At 20.2% G+C, this 20,152-nt stretch overlaps 5 protein-coding genes across 7 annotated transcripts; 1 reads left to right on the top strand and 4 right to left on the bottom strand.

The window, feature by feature from the left end:
- Positions 1-475: 475 nt before the first annotated feature.
- NC2alpha (negative cofactor 2 alpha) lies at positions 476-3,020 on the bottom strand. Its single transcript, XM_086915212.1, has 5 exons — positions 2,510-3,020; positions 2,229-2,301; positions 1,996-2,089; positions 1,722-1,895; positions 476-1,662 (listed from the first exon to the last, which is right to left on the bottom strand). Exons 1-5 carry the CDS (start codon positions 2,549-2,551, stop codon positions 1,356-1,358), a joined length of 690 nt encoding a protein of 229 aa, XP_086771338.1. The 5' UTR covers positions 2,552-3,020; the 3' UTR covers positions 476-1,355.
- A 1,117-nt stretch (positions 3,021-4,137) lies between these two features.
- On the top strand, positions 4,138-7,276 carry DNApol-eta (DNA polymerase eta). The gene is made up of 8 exons (XM_086915199.1): positions 4,138-4,190; positions 4,289-4,388; positions 4,473-4,607; positions 4,687-4,892; positions 5,001-5,167; positions 5,274-5,497; positions 5,598-5,721; positions 5,802-7,276. Exons 1-8 carry the CDS (start codon positions 4,148-4,150, stop codon positions 6,975-6,977), a joined length of 2,175 nt encoding a protein of 724 aa, XP_086771325.1. The 5' UTR covers positions 4,138-4,147; the 3' UTR covers positions 6,978-7,276.
- Positions 7,277-7,439: 163 nt separating this feature from the next.
- On the bottom strand, positions 7,440-8,264 carry LOC116413877 (uncharacterized). The gene is made up of 2 exons (XM_031914917.2): positions 7,863-8,264; positions 7,440-7,761 (listed from the first exon to the last, which is right to left on the bottom strand). Exons 1-2 carry the CDS (start codon positions 8,071-8,073, stop codon positions 7,601-7,603), a joined length of 372 nt encoding a protein of 123 aa, XP_031770777.1. The 5' UTR covers positions 8,074-8,264; the 3' UTR covers positions 7,440-7,600.
- A 636-nt stretch (positions 8,265-8,900) lies between these two features.
- On the bottom strand, positions 8,901-17,081 carry SPG11 (spatacsin). 2 transcript variants are annotated; one of them, XM_012495596.3, is made up of 23 exons: positions 16,895-17,081; positions 16,103-16,424; positions 15,843-16,009; positions 15,397-15,753; positions 14,492-15,289; positions 14,244-14,416; positions 13,882-14,156; positions 13,437-13,607; positions 13,144-13,368; positions 12,848-13,039; positions 12,622-12,741; positions 12,383-12,557; positions 12,080-12,303; positions 11,764-11,924; positions 11,373-11,691; positions 11,138-11,306; positions 10,705-11,049; positions 10,482-10,637; positions 10,257-10,405; positions 10,069-10,176; positions 9,698-9,991; positions 9,301-9,617; positions 8,901-9,224 (listed from the first exon to the last, which is right to left on the bottom strand). In XM_012495596.3, the coding sequence occupies exons 2-23, from the start codon at positions 16,382-16,384 to the stop codon at positions 9,023-9,025; spliced, it is 5,379 nt and encodes a 1,792-aa protein (XP_012351050.2). In that variant the 5' UTR covers positions 16,385-16,424; positions 16,895-17,081; the 3' UTR covers positions 8,901-9,022. The 2 variants fall into 2 exon arrangements, with proteins under 2 accessions (XP_012351050.2, XP_086771324.1); XM_086915198.1 differs by having other exon boundaries at positions 16,103-16,401.
- A 204-nt stretch (positions 17,082-17,285) lies between these two features.
- LOC147656445 (odorant receptor 4) lies at positions 17,286-20,067 on the bottom strand. 2 transcript variants are annotated; one of them, XM_086915203.1, is made up of 6 exons: positions 19,463-20,067; positions 18,799-19,241; positions 18,587-18,686; positions 18,404-18,514; positions 17,536-17,691; positions 17,286-17,426 (listed from the first exon to the last, which is right to left on the bottom strand). In XM_086915203.1, exons 1-6 carry the CDS (start codon positions 19,829-19,831, stop codon positions 17,373-17,375), a joined length of 1,233 nt encoding a protein of 410 aa, XP_086771329.1. In that variant the 5' UTR covers positions 19,832-20,067; the 3' UTR covers positions 17,286-17,372. The 2 variants fall into 2 exon arrangements, with proteins under 2 accessions (XP_086771329.1, XP_086771330.1); XM_086915204.1 differs by lacking the exon at positions 17,286-17,426 and having other exon boundaries at positions 17,553-17,686.
- Positions 20,068-20,152: the final 85 nt, after the last annotated feature.

The following is a 20,152-nucleotide window of genomic DNA, read 5'->3' as shown; positions in this document are numbered from 1 at the left end:
TTTGATATAAGAAAATAAATTACATTTTATTATTACAAGCAATCTATGAAATAAAAGATTACTATATGAAATACACATAATATTTATATTTTTCTTTGTACTAATTTTTTATGCTCTTTTACATAATTATTGTTTATATTTTTAAATGAACAAACAAATGCCATATTTATTATAAATAATTTAGTACAAATATGAAATATATCAAATACGCTATTATAAAAACAATATATTTAGATTCTGTATTTCATATAAATAATGTTTACAATTATTTTATATTGTATTATACTAAGAAAATATTTTTTAAATTTAAAATATATAATTCAAATTTATTATAATATTAATTAATTAAAATTATCTTTTTTTTATAAAAGAAATTTTCGTAAATTAATATATTTGTTTAATGAAACTATGATCTAATAATCTCATGAATTTAATGAATTTAAATTTAACTTCTTTATGTAAATGAATATTACAATTTATGTTTTTATAGAATTTAATAATTTTTTCTTATTTAATTGTTATGTACATTGAACTGTGAAAAATTTAGCAATTTTAATTATTTATAATCGACATTTAATATTACAATGTATGTATGTGTTTGAACAATGTATGTGAATACATGAATATATTGTGAATTGATATTTATCAATATCAATTTTTAAAACGAATTATATTAAATATTATTAACAATATAAAATTTATCATACTAATTTTTCTTATAAAAATTTATATTTATACAGGTAAAAAATCTTAGTTATAAAGCTTATTATTGTATACATAATTTTGCAAATCATAAATATTTAAAGTATATTATAAACTATATAAGGTACATGTAAAATTTTTGCCAATTACAAAATATAAGCCTAACTATATCCTTAATAAGTAAATATATTTGTACCTACATAAATGTACAATATATGTTTATAAATATATAAACAAAGAAAAACTGTAACTAAGTTATTTTTAATACACATATGTTTTAGAATCCACAATAATTGTGTAAGTCCAAATATTCACACTTACTATACATGTGTATACATCAATATAAAGTATTTAAAATATGAGTGTTTCATAATAATTGAGTAGGGTTGTACAACATATTTTTTAAATACCAAATATGTAGTTTTAACTAATGTGAACAAGATTTATAATTTAATAGAACAAATATATAAAAATATAAAAATTTATAATTGTCAGAGTATATAAGTAACAAAATTGTTCAAATAATGAAAATTATTTCTAGCATATCAAATGAACTTTTTAAACAAAACTTTGTTATTATTTTATATTATTCGAGCAAACATTTCAATTGTTATTTCAAATTTAAATTTATATTTCTAATATTTGAAAAATAACTATGTATCATAATCTTCATCCAAAGTAGCAGTATGAGCAAAATTTGATGTTGGTTGATTACTTGTATTTACAGCTGATGTATTTGTACTTAAATTCATAGGATTAACTTCTGTATAAAAATTAGGTTGACTAATTTGAAATGATGCAGGCACAGATATTTGAAATTTTGGAACTTGAGGGACAGTTGTATTTTTAACCATTTCATTAACAGCACCTGAATTATATATTCCTATTCCTCCATTATCTTTTGAATTTTTATGTTCTATATTTATCTCAGTAGTTAATCCCATTTGCTGCTTCTGAACTCTATAAAAATATAATTCATTTAAGATTTACAAACATCAAATAAGTTATTTAATACTTACACTACATCTGAATGTTGTATTGTAGATGTATTTGATATATTTGTATTTGTATTTATTGGAGCAGGTGTTAATGGTGGTGTAGGCACTTCTTCATCAGGTCCTGATACATCTGGTAAAGATTTTACTAAATCCTTTAAAAAATCAAAGCGACTTTCTGATAAAATACATTGTTTCCTATAAATAAATTTAATTTAAAAATGATTAATAAATAAATTAATGTCAAATATGTAACATCAAATAATCAAATTAATTAATTTTAAAAAATCTTACTTACATATGAGATGGACTCAAAGTTTTGGCATTTTTGGCACTTGTGATTTCCATGGTTTTTGTAAGTAATGAATGCACAAACAATTCTAATGTTCTAGGTATATAAATAGTTAAGAAATTTATTTTCAAAATTAGATATTATAATAGCTTAAAGATCTATAACATAAACAACAAAAATATTAGATTATATAGATACATTTATTAAAATTATTTTTATTATTAATTTAAAAAGGATATAAATTATAATTGGTACTGCTTGTGCAACTTTTCCAACTTCTTCATCAGTCTGCATAATTTTTTTTATTCTACCCTAAGTACATTTGTAAAGATAGGTTAGGCATATATATTAAAAATTATTATATATAACTCTTTTTTATTTTGTATTTCTTCATAATTTAAATATGGTTACAAATAAATTACAATTGTTTTTATTAAAATTATAAACATATAATTTATATGAAGTGTCAATATCGTCGTGAAAAATTTTTCCAAACTGTGTAGAGTAATTCAATACTCACTGCTGGAAAACGTGCATTATATTTTTTCTTTTTACTTGGCATTATCACAAAACTATTAGTTTTTCACACTATTATTCGATTTGTAAATTATATTTAAATAAAATAAAGAATAAAACTTTAGAAAAAAAAAACGTTTATATTGTATTAGCAACAATCGAAGTGTTCCGAAACTTGACAGGTATTTGTGTAATCTGTATTTTCAATAAATCATAAAATATTTTATGTTCGTAAATATAACACTTGACACATGCAGGACAACAAATATTAAATACTACTATGTGTTCTAAAAATATTTTAAAATAATATATAATTTAATAAATAAATATTAATGAAATACTATATATTCTTTTTTTATTTCTTATAATAATGATAATATTTTTTAAAATAATTTATGTTTATTGATTATATATAAAACTATTAAAGATCCAATAATGAAAGATGATTATTTCTGTAACTTGTTTTATGTTCAAATCATGGTGTTAAACTTGACAATATGGCTTTTTCTAGTATTAGAAGTGCTATTTTTAGTATTATGAATAAATGAAAAAAATAAAATGTAAAAAAATTAATTATAAATATATATAATGTTATATAAATATTCAATATAAATATTATAATTATTATAATTGTAATAAATGAAAATCTACCAATTTTTCAAATAATAAAAGAAATATATAATTTTTTTGAAAAAATTATAGTACTTATATTTAAAGTTTTTACATTGATTAAACAAATATTAATATAAAGTAAATTTGAATTTTTTATAAGTACAATTTTTATAATTGAATAATCAAATATAATATAAAATATATCAAATATAATATATAATATAAATATATTAGATAATAAATTTAATAGATTTCTATTAGATGAATGAATTAAATAAAAATTAATAGCAAAAAAATTTATAAAAAAAGTTACTATTAATAAAATACTTGCAAATATAAAAAGATAGTCTTAGTAATTAAAACTTTAAAATTTATAAAATCTGAAAAAATAAAATTATACATACAATATGTATATTATGAGTTATAGTATATAATTATTATTACCATATTATCATTACTATTATTATTACTATTACTCATAATATTATTACTAATATTAATATTATTATTACTGTAACTATTTTTTAAGTAACTGTGCTATATATAATTAATATAAATGAATTAATATATTAATATAAATATAGAAAATATTTATGCTATATTACTATTGTACTAAATTATAATCGTTTTATTGTATTTTTATATAATTTATGATATATATTATAAACATTATATTATAAAATCGCAAAAAAGCGCGAAAGTAAAAAATTAGTAATTTCTAGTAACTTGATTATATCTAAATGAAAATTCAAACATTGTTGCCAAATTTATTTTTACAGTTTAAAATAGACTAGTAATTCTTATAGTTTATTTTTACAGAATAATATAATTTTAGGAACGATTATTTTCTTTAAATTAAATTTAAAATTTTATCAAATTGTCGTTAAAATTAATTTTTTTTTATTAATTTACTTTTAGCTATGTATATTATATAATATATAGTTTTATATTTGTATTATATTATTTTATTATATCAAAACAATGTTTGTGTAAATTTATAATTTTAATTTCGTATATTGACAAATATTAGATGAATAATATTGTAAAGATAGTTATATTCTTAATCTGTAATTGTAAAGATATATTCTTAATCTATAATTAACGATTTTAATTAATAACTTGGATTTTATAATGGCAAATCTAAATGATGACAGAATTGTTGTTTTAATAGATATGGATTGTTTTTTTTGTCAAGTTGAAACAAAACTTCAACCACAATATATTGGAAAACCCCTTGCTGTTGTGCAATATAATCAATGGCAATTAGGAGGGTAAAATATAATGTTCAATATAAATTACGATTAAATAATTGAATTTTAGATATATAATAATAATTGATAATATTTTTGAAATAGAATAATTGCTGTTAATTATGAAGCAAGAGAATATGGTGTTACGAGACATATGAGAGGTGAAGAAGCTAAAGAAAAATGTCCAGATCTTATTTTAGTTAGTGTACCATGCCTTCGTGGAAAAGCTGATATATCAAGGTATATAAAAAGTTATAAATTTGAAGTTTAAAGTTTTTATAGAATATAAAAATTTAAAAAATTTTATATCTCCATACAGATATAGAAATGCTGGCCGTGAAGTTATTAATATTATAAAAGAACACTGTAATGTTATAGAACGAGCTAGTGTGGATGAAGCATATTTAGATATTACTGATATGGTTCATAAAAGAATGTCCACAAATTTAAATTTTTCAGATTTAGCAACACAGCTTTCAAATACATTTGTAGTAGGATATTCAGAAATTGGAAAGAATGATGAAGGTAAAAAAGAATATGAACTTTTATCATTACAAATAAATAAATAAATAAAAATATATATATTAATATATATAAATAAATATATTAATGATATATAATATGAGTTTTTAGAAGAAAGAAGTAAAGGCATAAAAACTTGGATAAAAAATGTTTTTGAGGAATTTGAAGATATAGAAGCACAAAAACTTGCAATAGCAGGATTAATAGTTGAAAAAATAAGAACTGATATATCTGATAAAATAGGTTTCAAATGTTCTGCAGGTATTGCACAAAATAAGGTAAAAAAAAATATTTTATATATTATATGTTATAAATTGAATGAAAAATATGAATGTCAATATTATATTTAATTAGAAGAAATATATCAATATTTTATATTTTTAGATATTAGCTAAATTGGCATGTGGATTACATAAACCAAATCGACAAACAATATTACCTGCAGCTGCAGTATTAACATTATATTCAACATTACCAATAAAAAAAGTTAGAAATCTTGGTGGTAAATTTGGAGATATTGTTACTGAATCTTTGAATTGTAATGTTATGGGTGATTTATTACAATATTCATTACAATATTTGCAAAAACGTTTTGATGAAAAAACAGGGTGTGTTTATAATTTTTTTTAATTACAACTTTGATAAAAAAATAATATTATATAAAATCTATTCTAAAAAAAATTATATTATATTAATTCATTTATTTAGATTGTGGTTATATAATATTGCTCGAGGCATAGACAATGAACCTGTTACTGTACGATTGGTATCAAAATCAATTGGAGCATGTAAAAAGTTTCCAGGAAAACAAGCTATAACGTCATTAAATATGGTAGTGTGAAATGTGCACAAATAAAAATCATGAATAATTTTTTTTTACAATTTTTTTAATACATGAGATTTTTTTTACAGTTAAAACATTGGATCAGTGAATTATCGGCAGAAATTTGTGAGCGTCTCGAACAAGATCTTACGGAAAATGAGCGACGCGCAACATTAGTTACAATATGTTATCATTATTATCAAAACAAGACTATAGTATCTCAATCACGTTCATATACTTTAAATTCATATAAACCAAAAAATATGACAATTCGTTGTGTGAATATTGTGTCTAAATCAACACAATGTCCAATTGCATATTTAGGTATATCAGCTAGTAAATTTATAGCAGTTAAAGGTAGTAAAAATTTTCGAAATTTCTTTAAATCAAATAATTCAGAATATCATCAGAAAAATGTTCAAATAAAAAATATGAAGATAGAAAATTCACATTCAATAGTCAATATTAAATCAATAAGAAATGATTTAAGTGTAGATAACATTATTAGTTCATATTCTAATAGTAATGAAAATAATAATCTATTAAATAATAAATTGAAAAATATTGAAAAGAAACCTAAAAATATGCAATTAAATGAACAAATTTCTGATACAAAAATAGATTATTCTCCTACTTCTAAAAAATTAAACAATTTAATTACTTCGTTAAATGAACGAGATAAAACAAACGCATTTTATGAAAGAAAAATAAATTTGAATGATTCCTTGAATCAAAATGACTTTAAAGAATCATTTTTTGTAAATATTTTTAATTCAAAAGAAAGTGATTTAAAAGATATGTTTGCACATAATGAATTAATTGAATTAAATGATAATATAAATTTAAATATTGAATTAGAAAAAATAAATGTAAATAATATAAGAAATGAAAACAATTTTGATGAAAAATTAAATTTAAATGCAAAAGAAAAAAATTGTAAACAATACAAAAATAATGAGATTGAAAATAGGCCATTTATAAAATTCAATCAAAATAATGAAATAAATAATACCCAAAATATTACAAAATTAGAAGAAATATTTCCCGATTTGAATAATATTGATCCCACTGTACTTGCATTGTTACCATTGGATTTACAAAAAGAAGCAAAATTATATATGAAAGCAAAAGATAATAAAGATAATACAAAAAATATTTTAGTGAAAACATCAAAAGGAAAAAATAAATTTAAGATAAATACTTCAAAAAGGAAGAAAAAAAATGATATTTCTAATTTTTTAATAAAAAAAAATTCATCTAATTGAGTTCTTTCTAAACAATGTTTAAAATGTTATTAAATGATATCTCTATCAAAATATCAGGAACATTGCGATTTTCATATAGCTGAAAATCTACAATAGAATATAAGTAATACATTGTTATTTTGATATGAACATAAAAAGAAAGAAAAATATTAATGATTAATAAATTTCATTAAACGTCGATCGAATGCAAATAATTTAAAATCGTGAAAATCTAATTCATAATTTCTTTTGTATAATATGAATTGATATATTATAGATTATATATTGTAATGAAATAATAAAGAGATAATTTTTTTTTATTTTTATATTTATTATTTTTTATACAAATTTTCTTGTTTCTTGTATATTATATTGCATATAATATACAGATTCAGAATTATTTTATTTTATTAAATTAATTATAATATAAATTATTTTGTAAATAGAAAATAATATGTGATGATATAAAATACTAAAGTTATGTTGATTTATAATAAATTATATTTAATTATGTTTATATTAAAGTGAATTCATATAAATTAATATATTATATTAATTTTTTTTTTAAATATTTAAAATATTTTAAATTTAATAATAATTCTATATTTTTTTATAATTTTAATATTTAATTTGACATTGATAAATTATATATGTATATAATTAATATTTAAAAGTCGATTTGTACTTAAACAATCAAGTTTTGCAAATTCAGTTCTTACGCTTTCTTTATATCGTTTCATTGAATCTTGAAACGTAGAAATAGTTGTTCTTATTGCATCATTAGATGTCTTCAGTAATTGAAATGCTATGAAATAAAAAGAAAAAAACAATGAAATTAAATATTTAATAATAATATCTTAATTTTAAATATCTTTTAATAATATCTGAAATATTATAAAATTGTACCTTGTTGTTTCTCGATTTCCTCTTTTTCTATAGTTTTTATTAATTTATGCATAAGATTTAATAATTTTAATTGTTTTGGTGGCAAAGTTTTTTGAGATGAAATTTTTCCGAACTTTTTTTCATATTTTTTTATGTATACATCTAATTTTAAAATTGCTGTCTTTTCATTTTGAAAATGATATATTTTTTTATAACTTATATTTTCATTCATTATTATTTTTAAATCATTTCATTTCATAAGAAATATGAAATTCAATAAAGAGTATGGACAAAGAAAGTAAATAGTATGAGAATAGATAAAGATAGATTAAAAATTGTAAAATGAATGTTATTTTTAGAGTGCCGTGACAAAACAAAAATTTAGATAAGGAAAGTAAATAGCAAAATAATAGAATAAGATAGAATAAGAATTGATTATCAGCACCATCTATCAATTTTCAAAAAAATCTCTACAAAAATAAAAAGTAAAATATCCAATAATACTGATTTTCTTATTTTAGTTTATCCTAGTTATAGATTAGATATCATACATGTATAAAAGATGGCATTAACGATCAATCTTTATTCTATCTCTGTCTTTCTTTTATTATTTATTTCTTTGTTTTATTTGCGATATTTTAAAAATAATATCGATTCCCGAATTTTTATAATTTTTATTTCTATTCTCTTTTTATTATTTTTATCTATATTTGTTCTATAAAATATATATAGACGACTTAAGAAATGACTTCATTATTTGATTAATTTTACTATTTTTTAAAATAAAAATATAAATATAATGTATATCAAAATATATATGAAAATGATATGATGTGTGGTATATATATATATACATACATATATACATGTAATTGTTATAAAAATATATAAACCATGTGCTAAAAATTACACGGATTAAAATGTAATTTTATATATAAAATCAAGACTTCTATTAAAAATATAAATCCATTGAATTGCAAAATAACATCACAATAAATTATAAGAATGCTATATCACTTGCATGCATTTACATGTATATTAATGAATAGAATAAACAAATTTATAATAATGTACATATATTTTGGATATTACAATGTTTATGAATGTTTATAGGAAATATATGGTTTAAAAAAGCTAAAATATATATTTATTTATATATATTTAGAATATATTATAGGTATTTAAGTAGCATTATATCCTTTTTTCCATACAGTATCTTTAAGATATGCACCTATCATAGGATTATTAAGCATTGCTTCTACAATATTTTTAAATCCTAATTGACTTGCTAATACATATTTACACTCCACATCTGATAATTCAGAAATTAATATTTTCATATTATTTGTCATAGTATGAGTAATACTTTTTTCCAATCTATATCTATAATAAAGATTAATAAATGATAATTAAAATAGTAAGAGATTTACAAAACTTTTTAAAATAATAATTAACTTGCCTTCGTACACAATCTTGTACAAGACCTGGAGTGAGCTTATTTACTGTTATGAAATCTTTTAAATATTTTGTTTCTCCATTTAATATACAATGATTATAAATCAAATTAGCCCAATCTACATGGTGATTATAAGCATGAACAATAATAAAACTTTGAGAGAAACTTAAATTATGACACAATACTTTATCAATATCTTCAGGTTTTAAATTAAGTATACAAATTACTTGTTGATTATAAGATGTATTAAAAAGTGAAAGTTGAAGAGCTACTAATTGTACTTGATCAGAACATTGACTAGCAAGATTTAATTTATTAGCCTATAATTCATATATATTCAGATGAAAAATAAATTTTTAAATTTAAATTATTTTAGAAAAAAAAGTAAATGATATTTTACCTGTAAATAGTATTCTGTTGCATGAGTATAATTAGTTATAATTAATTGTAACTGTTTTTGAATATATTCAGTTTTAATAAATTTTATTTCATGTTGAACATTATTTTGTAATTTATTATATTCTTTTGTAGCATCTGATATTATTGTTTTGATTAAATCTTTTGCTTCATTTTCCCACATAAGTGCTAATTCATGATATAATCGAAAATGTAAGGCTACTAGAGTAAAAAGCTCTTTATTTTCAGGACAATGATGTTTAAGAAAATCCAAAAGTGCTGTTTCTAAACCAGTAACCTAATATATTTTATAATATTATATATTTATATGAATAAAGTTTATATGTATTTGAAGAAATAAAAAATGAAAAAAACCTTATTTAATCCTTTTCCAAGTAAAAATTCAAATTGATCATTTTCTTTTAGAATTTGAAATATATAATTCATTTCTGTAAAACGACCAACACCTGTTACAAGGCGGACCTAAAATTATTTGATATTATATATCTTATACATATATTGTATAAAATTTTGTTTATTTATATTTTTAAAAAATGATATACCAATAATGTCCAATATTTAAGATTTTGTAAAATATTTGAGAAAATTTGACATTTACATAATACTGATGCAATTCCTTCCATATTGCAAGAAGTTGTAAAACAATCATGAGCTCGTATTAATAATTCCACGATTGTTTTAAGGGTTAATGCTAAATAACAAAAAAGAATTAAATAATAATACCTTGTGTTACATAGGTAATATAATTAATAATTATATTTTATTACCATTTGTCTTTTCACCATGAGAATGACCAAGTAATTTATTTACCGTTTTTAAAAGCTTCCAACCGAGGAGTGAAACATCATTACACAATTCCATAATAACACGAAAATTCGTATTTAAAGAATATTCCCATAAACAAATATTATTTTCATATCCACCTAGAGAAATAATAATTTCTTATAGTTATGAATTTATAGTATATTTAAAATTATTATCATTATATACCTTTTACAGCAGAAGTAATGTTTAGAGTAATATTTTCAGCCAAAAATGTTGCAACAGTATCATTATCTATTTTATATGCAATAATTATATCATTAATAATTTCAGATTTATCTTTAATATTACTTTCTGTAACTTCTTGTAAAAACTGAATTGGATTGTTTAATACTAATAATACCTGATAACTTTTCTCTAATTGCATTGCTAATTTATAACATAGAACAATTCTAAGACATATGTCTAAGCCATGTTCCAGAATATCAAATAATTTTTGTAAAATTAATAAACATTCCACTTGTATGTTTGTTTTATCTTTTGACATTTCATTTATATTGATTGAAGTAACTACTGTAATAAAAATTTTTATTTTAATTTTTAAGTATACATTAGTTAACAACTGATTATAATGAAAATATAAATCAAAAAGAGAAGATACATGAAGAAGATGAAGAAAATCTTTGTAAGCTACGATTCTTTAAGGCACTATATTTTTGTTGTTTATTCTTATTTACTTCTTTTAGAAGATTTTGTTGTTCAATAGTTAAATCATTTGGTAAAATTTCTCCTTCTGCTAGACTCAAACATAATATTAGAATTTGTAAATCCTGAAAATAAAATTAAAATTATTGAGATTTATTGATATTTATTAATTAAAATTTATTAAAATTTACCTTATGTTTAAAATTAAAGATTGTAGTTATTCTCAGTGCAATATCTAATTTACCTAAATCAATTAATGTATCAATTAAAATTTTAGCTGCATTTCTTTCCTGTACATTATTTAATGTATAGCTAAATTTCAATTTATTTAATCCTGATAATAATTCTGTTTTTAATTTATTAAAAATATAAGGTCCATTATCTAATTGTATACTTTCGGGACCTGCTAATATACATGATTTCCACATTGCCATTTCCAGTGTATAAATATCTTGCTGTTCTGTTTCAATATTTTTTAAAGTTTCAAAAGCTAGTTTTAATATTTCATATCTGTTGAAAGGTATATTTTTTTGTAAAAATTAAATTTATGATTTTTTTTTAATTAATAAAAATAATACATACCTTTCCTTATGAGAAGTAACTTTTTCAGCATGCTCAACAAAAAATTCTACTACTTCTTTATATGGAATATTATATTTTTTAAAATTTAATGCACATTCATACCAAAAATTATCTTCAATTTTTTCATTTTTATGAATATAATATTTAAATTTACTTCGATACTATAAATATTAATGTGATAGAATATAAAATAAAAACAAAAATCATAAAATATAAAATATTATATATAACATTATATATTATATATTATTTATATTATATTATTATAATATAATAATAAATATATATATTAAACATATAATATAAAAGATAATACCTGAGCTAAAATTATTTCAGATAAACTGAATCCCACAACATTTGATAATTCTAAAGCACTAGCATAATTTTCGATTCTTATTAAATCATCAATACATCTATGAATTTCTGTATCAAAACTATAAATATTATCTGATACTGAGAATGCCGCAAAATTTAATGTGACATTAGTTTTTTGAAGAATTTTTATAATTTGTAGGAAAGATTGAAAGTTTGGAACGAAAACTGTAATAGTAAAAACTGTATAAGAAAATTATTTTTTAATTAATATTAATAAAAATTAAATAATAATTCATTATAATACCTGGGAAATTTTTATGAAAATTACATTTTATTAAAATTTCAAGGAATTTTATTTGCAAATGCGAACTTTTTAGTCCATAAGCGAGTGTTGCAATAATGCATTTAATTGTAACAGTAGCAATCCAATATAAATTATTCAAGTATGTAATATCTGAACAGTTCCAATCCATTGCATCCTAAAAGTTATTAAAATGTTAAAAAATAAATGAAATAAAAATAAAAATAACGTTTAATACATACATTAAATTTGAGATCTACACATTGTGTTTTAAAATCCAATAAATTTTGTTGATAATCTTTGAAATTACCATAAATTGCACATTGTTCGAGAAATTCAAAAAATAAATTAAAGAGATTTTCCTATAATTAATTTGTATTATTAAACTTATTATATTATTTATATTATTAAACTATATTATTAAAATATACAATATATTTGTATGATAATAGATAAAAATTCACTTACAGGCATAAAAATTTTGTAAGCTTTATTAAGAATATTGATATATCCATTTTTTACCATTTGCTCTAATAAATTAGAAACTTGATTGGCTGTCCATATTTGTTGTTCTAAACATTCATTATAATTAGAAAGAATTTCTTTATCTGTAGTAGATATTACCATCCAAGAATAACAATATGCTGTTATTGAAGATGGCTAAAAAATATGTTTAATAGAAATATAATATTTTATAATACAGTATAATATTGTTAAATATTTTATAGAATATAAAAATTTTAAAATTATTGAAAATATAATACCTCATAACAAGTTGCTAAAACTGCAAGAAAAGGTCTTAAGGTTAACCGAGATGAATTTATTAAAGCACCAGGTGGATCTGGGCTTTGATGACATTTTAGAATAATCAACCATAAATCATCATCTGGAGAACAAATATTGTCATTTATAGCATATTCATACATATCATGAGATTCAGAAGTACTTGCTGAATCTGTTAATACTGGAGAATCATAAATTGGCGATTCCTATTAAATAACAAAATAGTTTAATACTTAATAAAATTTACTATAAAAATATATTATTTATTATTTACATTTTGTTTAACACCAATTTTATAATATAATGATTGTCTATGATCTCGTGATTTTATCTTCTGTTCGCTACAAACAGCTAATTGAGATTTTGTAAGTTGAACATTGCACAAACAAGTTAACAAATGTTCTCTGAGAATTGTATCTTCAAAATGTTTTGCATTTTCCAATACCTAAAGATAAAAAAAAAAAGAATTTTTTTTAAATTTTAAATAAAAATATTTTAAGTAAAAAATATAAAAAAGATTTTACAAACAAAATTGAAGAAAAAACATATTTAATGTGATTGTTGATAATTCGATTTTTTAAAAATGAAGTTTAAATAAAAAACAAATGAAAAATTTATTTTTGCTTATAAAATTATCTTTTATTCAATAATTTATTTATCCATATTTATCCATCATATTTAAATAATTTGTCTAAATTATTTAAAATTTAAATTATTACCTGATTCAAAGAATAATTAAATATCTGACAAACTAACACAAATTCAAACCAGAAATTCTGATTTGCTAAAAATTTTAATAAACTAATTGGCAAAGAAAAATTGTGCATCCTTGCAAATCGTACAATAATATCCCATATCTTCAATATATTTATAAATTGCTGACTATCATCAATCAAACTTTCAACAAAATTTTTTTGAAAACTACTTTCAAGATAAGCCATTACAGATTTTAAATCATCTTCATTTCCATAAATTATATTTTCTAGTAAATTTCCTGTGAATTGAATGATATAATATATTGGAACTTATGAATATCAAATTTCAATTTATTAAATATTCAATAAATAATAGAAATAATTACCAATAGAAATATTAATTTCCTTATCAATATAATTTGCCACAGTTATATGAAGTCTTAAATTTTCTGAATCAATATTTAACATTTCAATGAAAGAAATACAAGTATGCAATATTTCTGGTTTATTTAAATTTCGTAAGGCAAAAATATGTGCATATAAAGCTGCTTTATGTTTCCTATAAATAATGTAATAATTATATTATAAATATAATTTTTTATTTTTTATTATAAGAATTAATTATTAATTTTACCTTCTACAAGAAATATTTCCAATTAGTTTTCCTTGGGAATGTTTTAAACTAAATATAGCCATATTAGGACGGGCTTCTTTCAAGTAGTATTCATATGTTAATGTTTCTGTATATCCATATTTTTTAACAAGAATTTCATTAGAAAAATAAGGCATAGGCTCATTATTAAAACGCCATTTATATAAACGTTTTATATTTAAATTTTTGTAACCATCTAATAATTCATATATTGTCACTTCTTTCTTTTGTTTTTTTTCTATAATAGATTTAAGAATTGATATTTGTTCTAATGTATTTTGAAGAATTTCATTTGAAATATTATAATCACATAATTGTAAACCATTTTCACTTATAAATATATCTCTTAATATATTTTGTTTCATAGTTGTATTTTTATTTTGATTATATACTGCATTTTCTTTAGATAAATATGAAAATATTAATACTAAAACTATTAAATAATTTTCTTTCAAATATTCAATGGTATCATCAGAAAGATAATAAATTGTTTTAAAAATTCCTTCTATTAACATATTCTGTTCTTGACTTTCACACATTTTTGTTAATGCATCATATAATTCAGCAATTTTAATTTTATCTTCTTGAATATTTATTTGATTCAAACAACGTGCCAGACATAATTCTTTATCAATTCTGCTCATAAATTCATTTCTATTAATATTACAAGATTTATATGATAATATCGTGTTGAATTCTGATATTGATATTGCATTTCCAAAAATACGTGCTAATAATAATTTTACATCTTGTTGTTCTTTTTTAACAAATATACCATACCTATTTATATTATATTATATTTATATTATATATTTATGTTATATATATAATTAAATAAAATAAAATATTTAAATATTTTTTAATAAATATATTTTATGTTGACTTACCTACATAAATGATTTTTAGTTAAATTTTTTATAAGGGTACTAGCACTTGAAGAATCAATAGCTTCAATCATGTTTGGAACTATATCTAAACTATTAAACAATAACTTATATTCTTCGTTAATCATATTTGATTCTTCTATTGTATTATTACCATAATAAGTATCAATCCAAAACTTTATGGGAACAATTTTATTATTTGATAATAAATAATCCCATAATATATTGTTAGTTACATTTTTTAAAAGAGATTGTTCATTTAAAGAAAAATATAATTCTGTACATAATGATTGCCTTACAATTTCTGGTAGTTTTATAATATCTTCTATACATAAAGAAGTGCTTAAACCATCTTTAATCCTAAATAAATTATATTTTTTATTTTTCATATGAAATAAAAAATAATTATTAAATCTAATAAAAATCTAATAAATTTATAAAAAACTTACATATGTTTTTGTTCAAATTGCGAAATGCTTTTTATTATATTCCATGAATTTATATATTCATTTTCAAAACATGCAATACTTATTAAGTGCTCTGATAAATAATTTCTTAACATATAATCTTTACAATTTACACAAACTTCAAATATATATTTTACTGGATCTTTATTCTGTGAAAAAAATATATTATAAAATATATTTATTACATTTATTAAAAACATTTTTTTTAATAAATTCATATCAATAATTTAAAATTTATATACCATATTATTTAAAATATGAGAAGCTTTATAAATTTGATGTCTTTTTAGAAGTTCTATAATCCAAATTTCTACTTCTTTATTGAAATAACATTGAGCATTTTCAATAGAACATCTTCTTCTGTAAGCTAAACATTTATAAGCAAGATTAATATGAGTGCCTTTTGCAGATGCTTCTCTAACAAGTTCTCTATCTCCCAATATACGCCAACCAGACCAAATAGCTGCAGGTTCTCCAGTTAAACATTCAACTGGAATACCACCTATTGTAGTTTTCTCTGCCATTTTGTTAATATATATTTCTATAACATGTCATAATATTATGCTGAAACAATATAGTCTTTAATACAAAATTTATATTTTTTTATAATATTATGTTGCAAAAAATATTTAAAACGTAATATTTCATATACCACAAATTATCATTTTAGAGATATTTAAAATATTATAAAAATATTTAGAATATTCTTATATTATTTTACTAACTCAATTTTTTTAATCCAGTAAAATATTCATTTTTATTATAATGAAATTATTACAAATATAAAATTTATATAATATTTTTTTCATCATTTAATTAAAAATTTCTAAAGTAAATATTTGAAAATATATCGATGAATTTTTTCAAATTTTTTTGTATTATTTAAATGTACGAAATATATAACAAATCTAAAATATCTTAATGTGTTATTTTATGGAATAAAAAATAATGTGCCATTACAAAGTTAAATACAAAAAATAAATATAGAATAAATGACAATATATTAATATATTTAATATATTTTAATTTTATACCTGTTTTTTATATGTAAAATATATACATTATGTCGCACAAAAAATGCATGGCTATTATACAATAAAGTTTGTTTTATATTTTATTCTTATAATTGTCAAATATGACATTAAGGAAAATTTCAATTATCATTATGGAGGATAGTGAAATAGTTACATTTTTTGACGCTTGATGGTGCTGATTACAAATAATATAAAGTTTTTAATAATTTATAAACAGTAATTTAATTATATTTTAAAATAATAAATAAACGATATTTATAATAAAGTAATATTTACGATAATTCAATATATTTTATAAGATTCTACAAATCTTATTAAAAAAGTAATAATGAACAAGTTATATCATTACTATTAATGCATTATATAATATATATTATGTATATTGCTATATCTTATTTATTTATTTTTTCTTCTACAAATACTAATAGATATAATATAATATAATAAAATAAATAATATGAAAATTATAAAATATGTATTACATAATGGTAGTACGAAGAAAACTTAAATATGCTAATGATGTTTTGAGAACCTACAAAATAAAAAAGATTATAAGTAACAAATGAGTTTTCAAATCTGCAATTTTGAGTTGAAAAATTTGACAATTTAAAATTAAGAATTATTAAATATTAGTTACTTACGCTTCCAAAAGTATATAAAGATAAATCCACTATATTTCCAGCACTAATTTTAATTGGATTATTTGACATAGCAATAATTAAAATAAGATCATGAATTGTTTTTGTCGGTAATTGGAACCAATCGATCATAAAACAGGATAAACCAATACTACTACTCTGATACATAAAAATCAAATAATATATAATGTAATGAATTATTATTTAGATATTTATAGGAATTATTGATAATAAATTTTATGAAAATACGAAAATATTATAATGTTTTATATCAAGTGACTTTATTTCTTCTATTTTTTTATTTTTTTCATCTTATAGTAATATAAGTTATAATCATTACAATATGATTGTTAAATAATAAAAAATGTAATTAATAAAAAAAAGATGTACAAATATATTAGAAAAATACATATATAAAATATAAATAAGTAAAATATAAATAAATAAAATATAAATAAAGAAAATATATTAAACAGATTTTGTTTTTATTTTTATAGAAATTTTCATTACATTTTATTTATATTATGACATTTTTAATACTTCTATTTGTACAATACAAGAAAAAATTTAAAAAATTATAAAAATAAAAAATTTAAAAGTATTCCTTCAATTTCAAATAAAAATTAAATAAAAATTAAATAAAAATTAAATAAAAATTAAAAAATTGCATTTGAGACTTTATCTTTTAAATATTGATAATTAAAAAATCAGGAAAATTTTCATAGAATTTTTCCTATAAAAATGGGATAATAATCATTATCTATAGTCTTATCTACATATGAGATTATATTTCGATAAGTTATCATCATTTATTTCCTAATTTATATATTGTATTTTTTAAATATGTTTATTAAATATCGTAAAAATATACCTTTTCCATTAGGCGTTCACCAATATAGCATAATATGAATATATTAAATGTTAGAGATATTAATAACATTGTATATGTTATAAGACTAATAGCATTACTTAATTCCCAATCCTGTTATAAATAAATAAATCCTCAGTTTAGCATTAAGAAATTTATAAATGAAAAATAGAAAAAAAGACGCACCATTATACAATAATATTCAAGTAAACATATCAAAAAAGTGGAACCAATACATTCTAGAAAACATAATTCTTGTAGTGCCATTTCTATAGATTCTGAAAATCTATAATCGATGATTACATGTGTATATATATATATATATATATAAACTACTTTTAATGATTGATAAATTTTTTTTCATATCAATAAATATATTAATAAATTTATTATTGTACCTTAATATTCGCAAATGATGTTCAACAATATTTATCAATCGTGTGTTCAAATTAAACGTATTTTTAGTATATTTGCCATGTATAAGATCATTTAATCGAGCTATAACGATATCAATTTGTCCACAAGCATGTGTTACGAAAAGTGCGGTTAATCCACAAGAACCGGCAGTTATTGAATACATTACATATCCACAAATGGAATGAAGAAGATACACTAATTCGTAAATGGGACTTCTTTGAACATCGAATAGGGCCTTGTACGTAGGATAGACTACCGGTTTGATCGTGCGGTTATATTCATCAATAAATGTACCGATCTTATATTGTAAGATCGTGTGAAAAATACTGCCACCAGTGTATATGAAAACGGCACAGATTATTGTCAAATTTCGACCTACTTGCCCATATTTCAACATCACTTTGCGATCCTCATGCAATTTTACCTGCCACATCCCATAAGGATGTTCCCTTAACGAAACACTAAACGTTTTAATAAAATATATAACAAAGATTATAATTATATAATACGAATATATTCGTGACCATGTTTTTTAACCAACTGTTGGAAAATTTAGAAATTATACAATTATTAATTTATTAAGCAACGTAAAAGTTGCTTTTTAACTTTTTATTTTTACTTAATTTTTTTAATTAATTTACTGACCTGTTCCCAATCAATCCATATTTGTTCGATGCAATCTTTGATTCTTGGTTTGCGATATGTGAGTGTCCAGTATTTTATCAATGCAATCGAAGAGAAACTTAATAAGCCGATTAATTTAAATTTTATCATAATATTTTTCTCTTCGTATACGATATATAGGATACATGGTATAACAGAGAAAAGTAGGACAAAGTTGTTGAATCCAAACACGATTTTTGGTAGAAATCTTGAGACATCCTTAAGAACTGATGGCCAAATGCCGATAGATTTCAAAATCCACTTATTATGTTTGGTTACATAAGCAATATCTTCCTTGCACTTTAGATTATGCGCTCTGTAATCATTCTTATTTAGTGTAGTGAGATGCATGTTCGTAGACAGTTCGAAAACAACTGTTTATAACAACTCATTGATTGCAAGATCGTTCAGCGCAAGCTCGACAATGTTGCGTGTGTGGATCTTTCTCACTACTTGCATAATCAATTATTACTCAAGAGAAAAACGAATATTTGAAATTATAGTTGAAACTCTCCAATGCTATAGAATCTAAATTTGTATCTCGATGTAGATAGAAACGATTGAAGTCTCAGTGCAGAACAATTAAGAATAAAAAAGTATGCATATTTTTTATATAATGTATATCTTCGTAAAAAATAATAATATTTACATCTTATTTACAATCTTATAAAC

This window comes from Apis florea, unplaced genomic scaffold, assembly GCF_048593485.1.
Source record: "Apis florea isolate Af1SG1 unplaced genomic scaffold, ASM4859348v1 contig_3772_pilon, whole genome shotgun sequence".
Classification (NCBI taxonomy): domain Eukaryota; kingdom Metazoa; phylum Arthropoda; class Insecta; order Hymenoptera; family Apidae; genus Apis; species Apis florea.
This window is presented reverse-complemented; position numbering and strand designations above follow the sequence as displayed.

Coding starts and splice junctions, on each gene's coding strand:
- NC2alpha (XM_086915212.1), bottom strand. CDS start 2,551: ATGCCAAGTAAAAAGAAAAAATATAATGCACGTTTTCCAGCA. Junction 1,896..1,995: donor ACTTTGAGTCCATCTCATAT/GTAAGTAAGATT, acceptor ATTTATTTATAG/GAAACAATGTATTTTATCAG. Junction 1,663..1,721: donor ATACAACATTCAGATGTAGT/GTAAGTATTAAA, acceptor ATATTTTTATAG/AGTTCAGAAGCAGCAAATGG.
- SPG11 (XM_012495596.3), bottom strand. CDS start 16,384: ATGGCAGAGAAAACTACAATAGGTGGTATTCCAGTTGAATGTTTAACT. Junction 15,290..15,396: donor ACTAAAAATCATTTATGTAG/GTAAGTCAACAT, acceptor TAATATAAATAG/GTATGGTATATTTGTTAAAA. Junction 13,040..13,143: donor TTTTAGCAACTTGTTATGAG/GTATTATATTTT, acceptor CATATTTTTTAG/CCATCTTCAATAACAGCATA.
- LOC116413877 (XM_031914917.2), bottom strand. CDS start 8,073: ATGAATGAAAATATAAGTTATAAAAAAATATATCATTTTCAAAATGAA. Junction 7,762..7,862: donor GGAAATCGAGAAACAACAAG/GTACAATTTTAT, acceptor TTTATTTCATAG/CATTTCAATTACTGAAGACA.
- DNApol-eta (XM_086915199.1), top strand. CDS start 4,148: ATGAATAATATTGTAAAGATAGTTATATTCTTAATCTGTAATT. Junction 4,608..4,686: donor GGAAAAGCTGATATATCAAG/GTATATAAAAAG, acceptor ATCTCCATACAG/ATATAGAAATGCTGGCCGTG. Junction 4,893..5,000: donor AATTGGAAAGAATGATGAAG/GTAAAAAAGAAT, acceptor ATGAGTTTTTAG/AAGAAAGAAGTAAAGGCATA.
- LOC147656445 (XM_086915203.1), bottom strand. CDS start 19,831: ATGCATCTCACTACACTAAATAAGAATGATTACAGAGCGCATAATCTA. Junction 18,515..18,586: donor TTGAATATTATTGTATAATG/GTGCGTCTTTTT, acceptor TATTTATAACAG/GATTGGGAATTAAGTAATGC. Junction 17,427..17,535: donor CTTTATATACTTTTGGAAGC/GTAAGTAACTAA, acceptor TTTATTTTGTAG/GTTCTCAAAACATCATTAGC.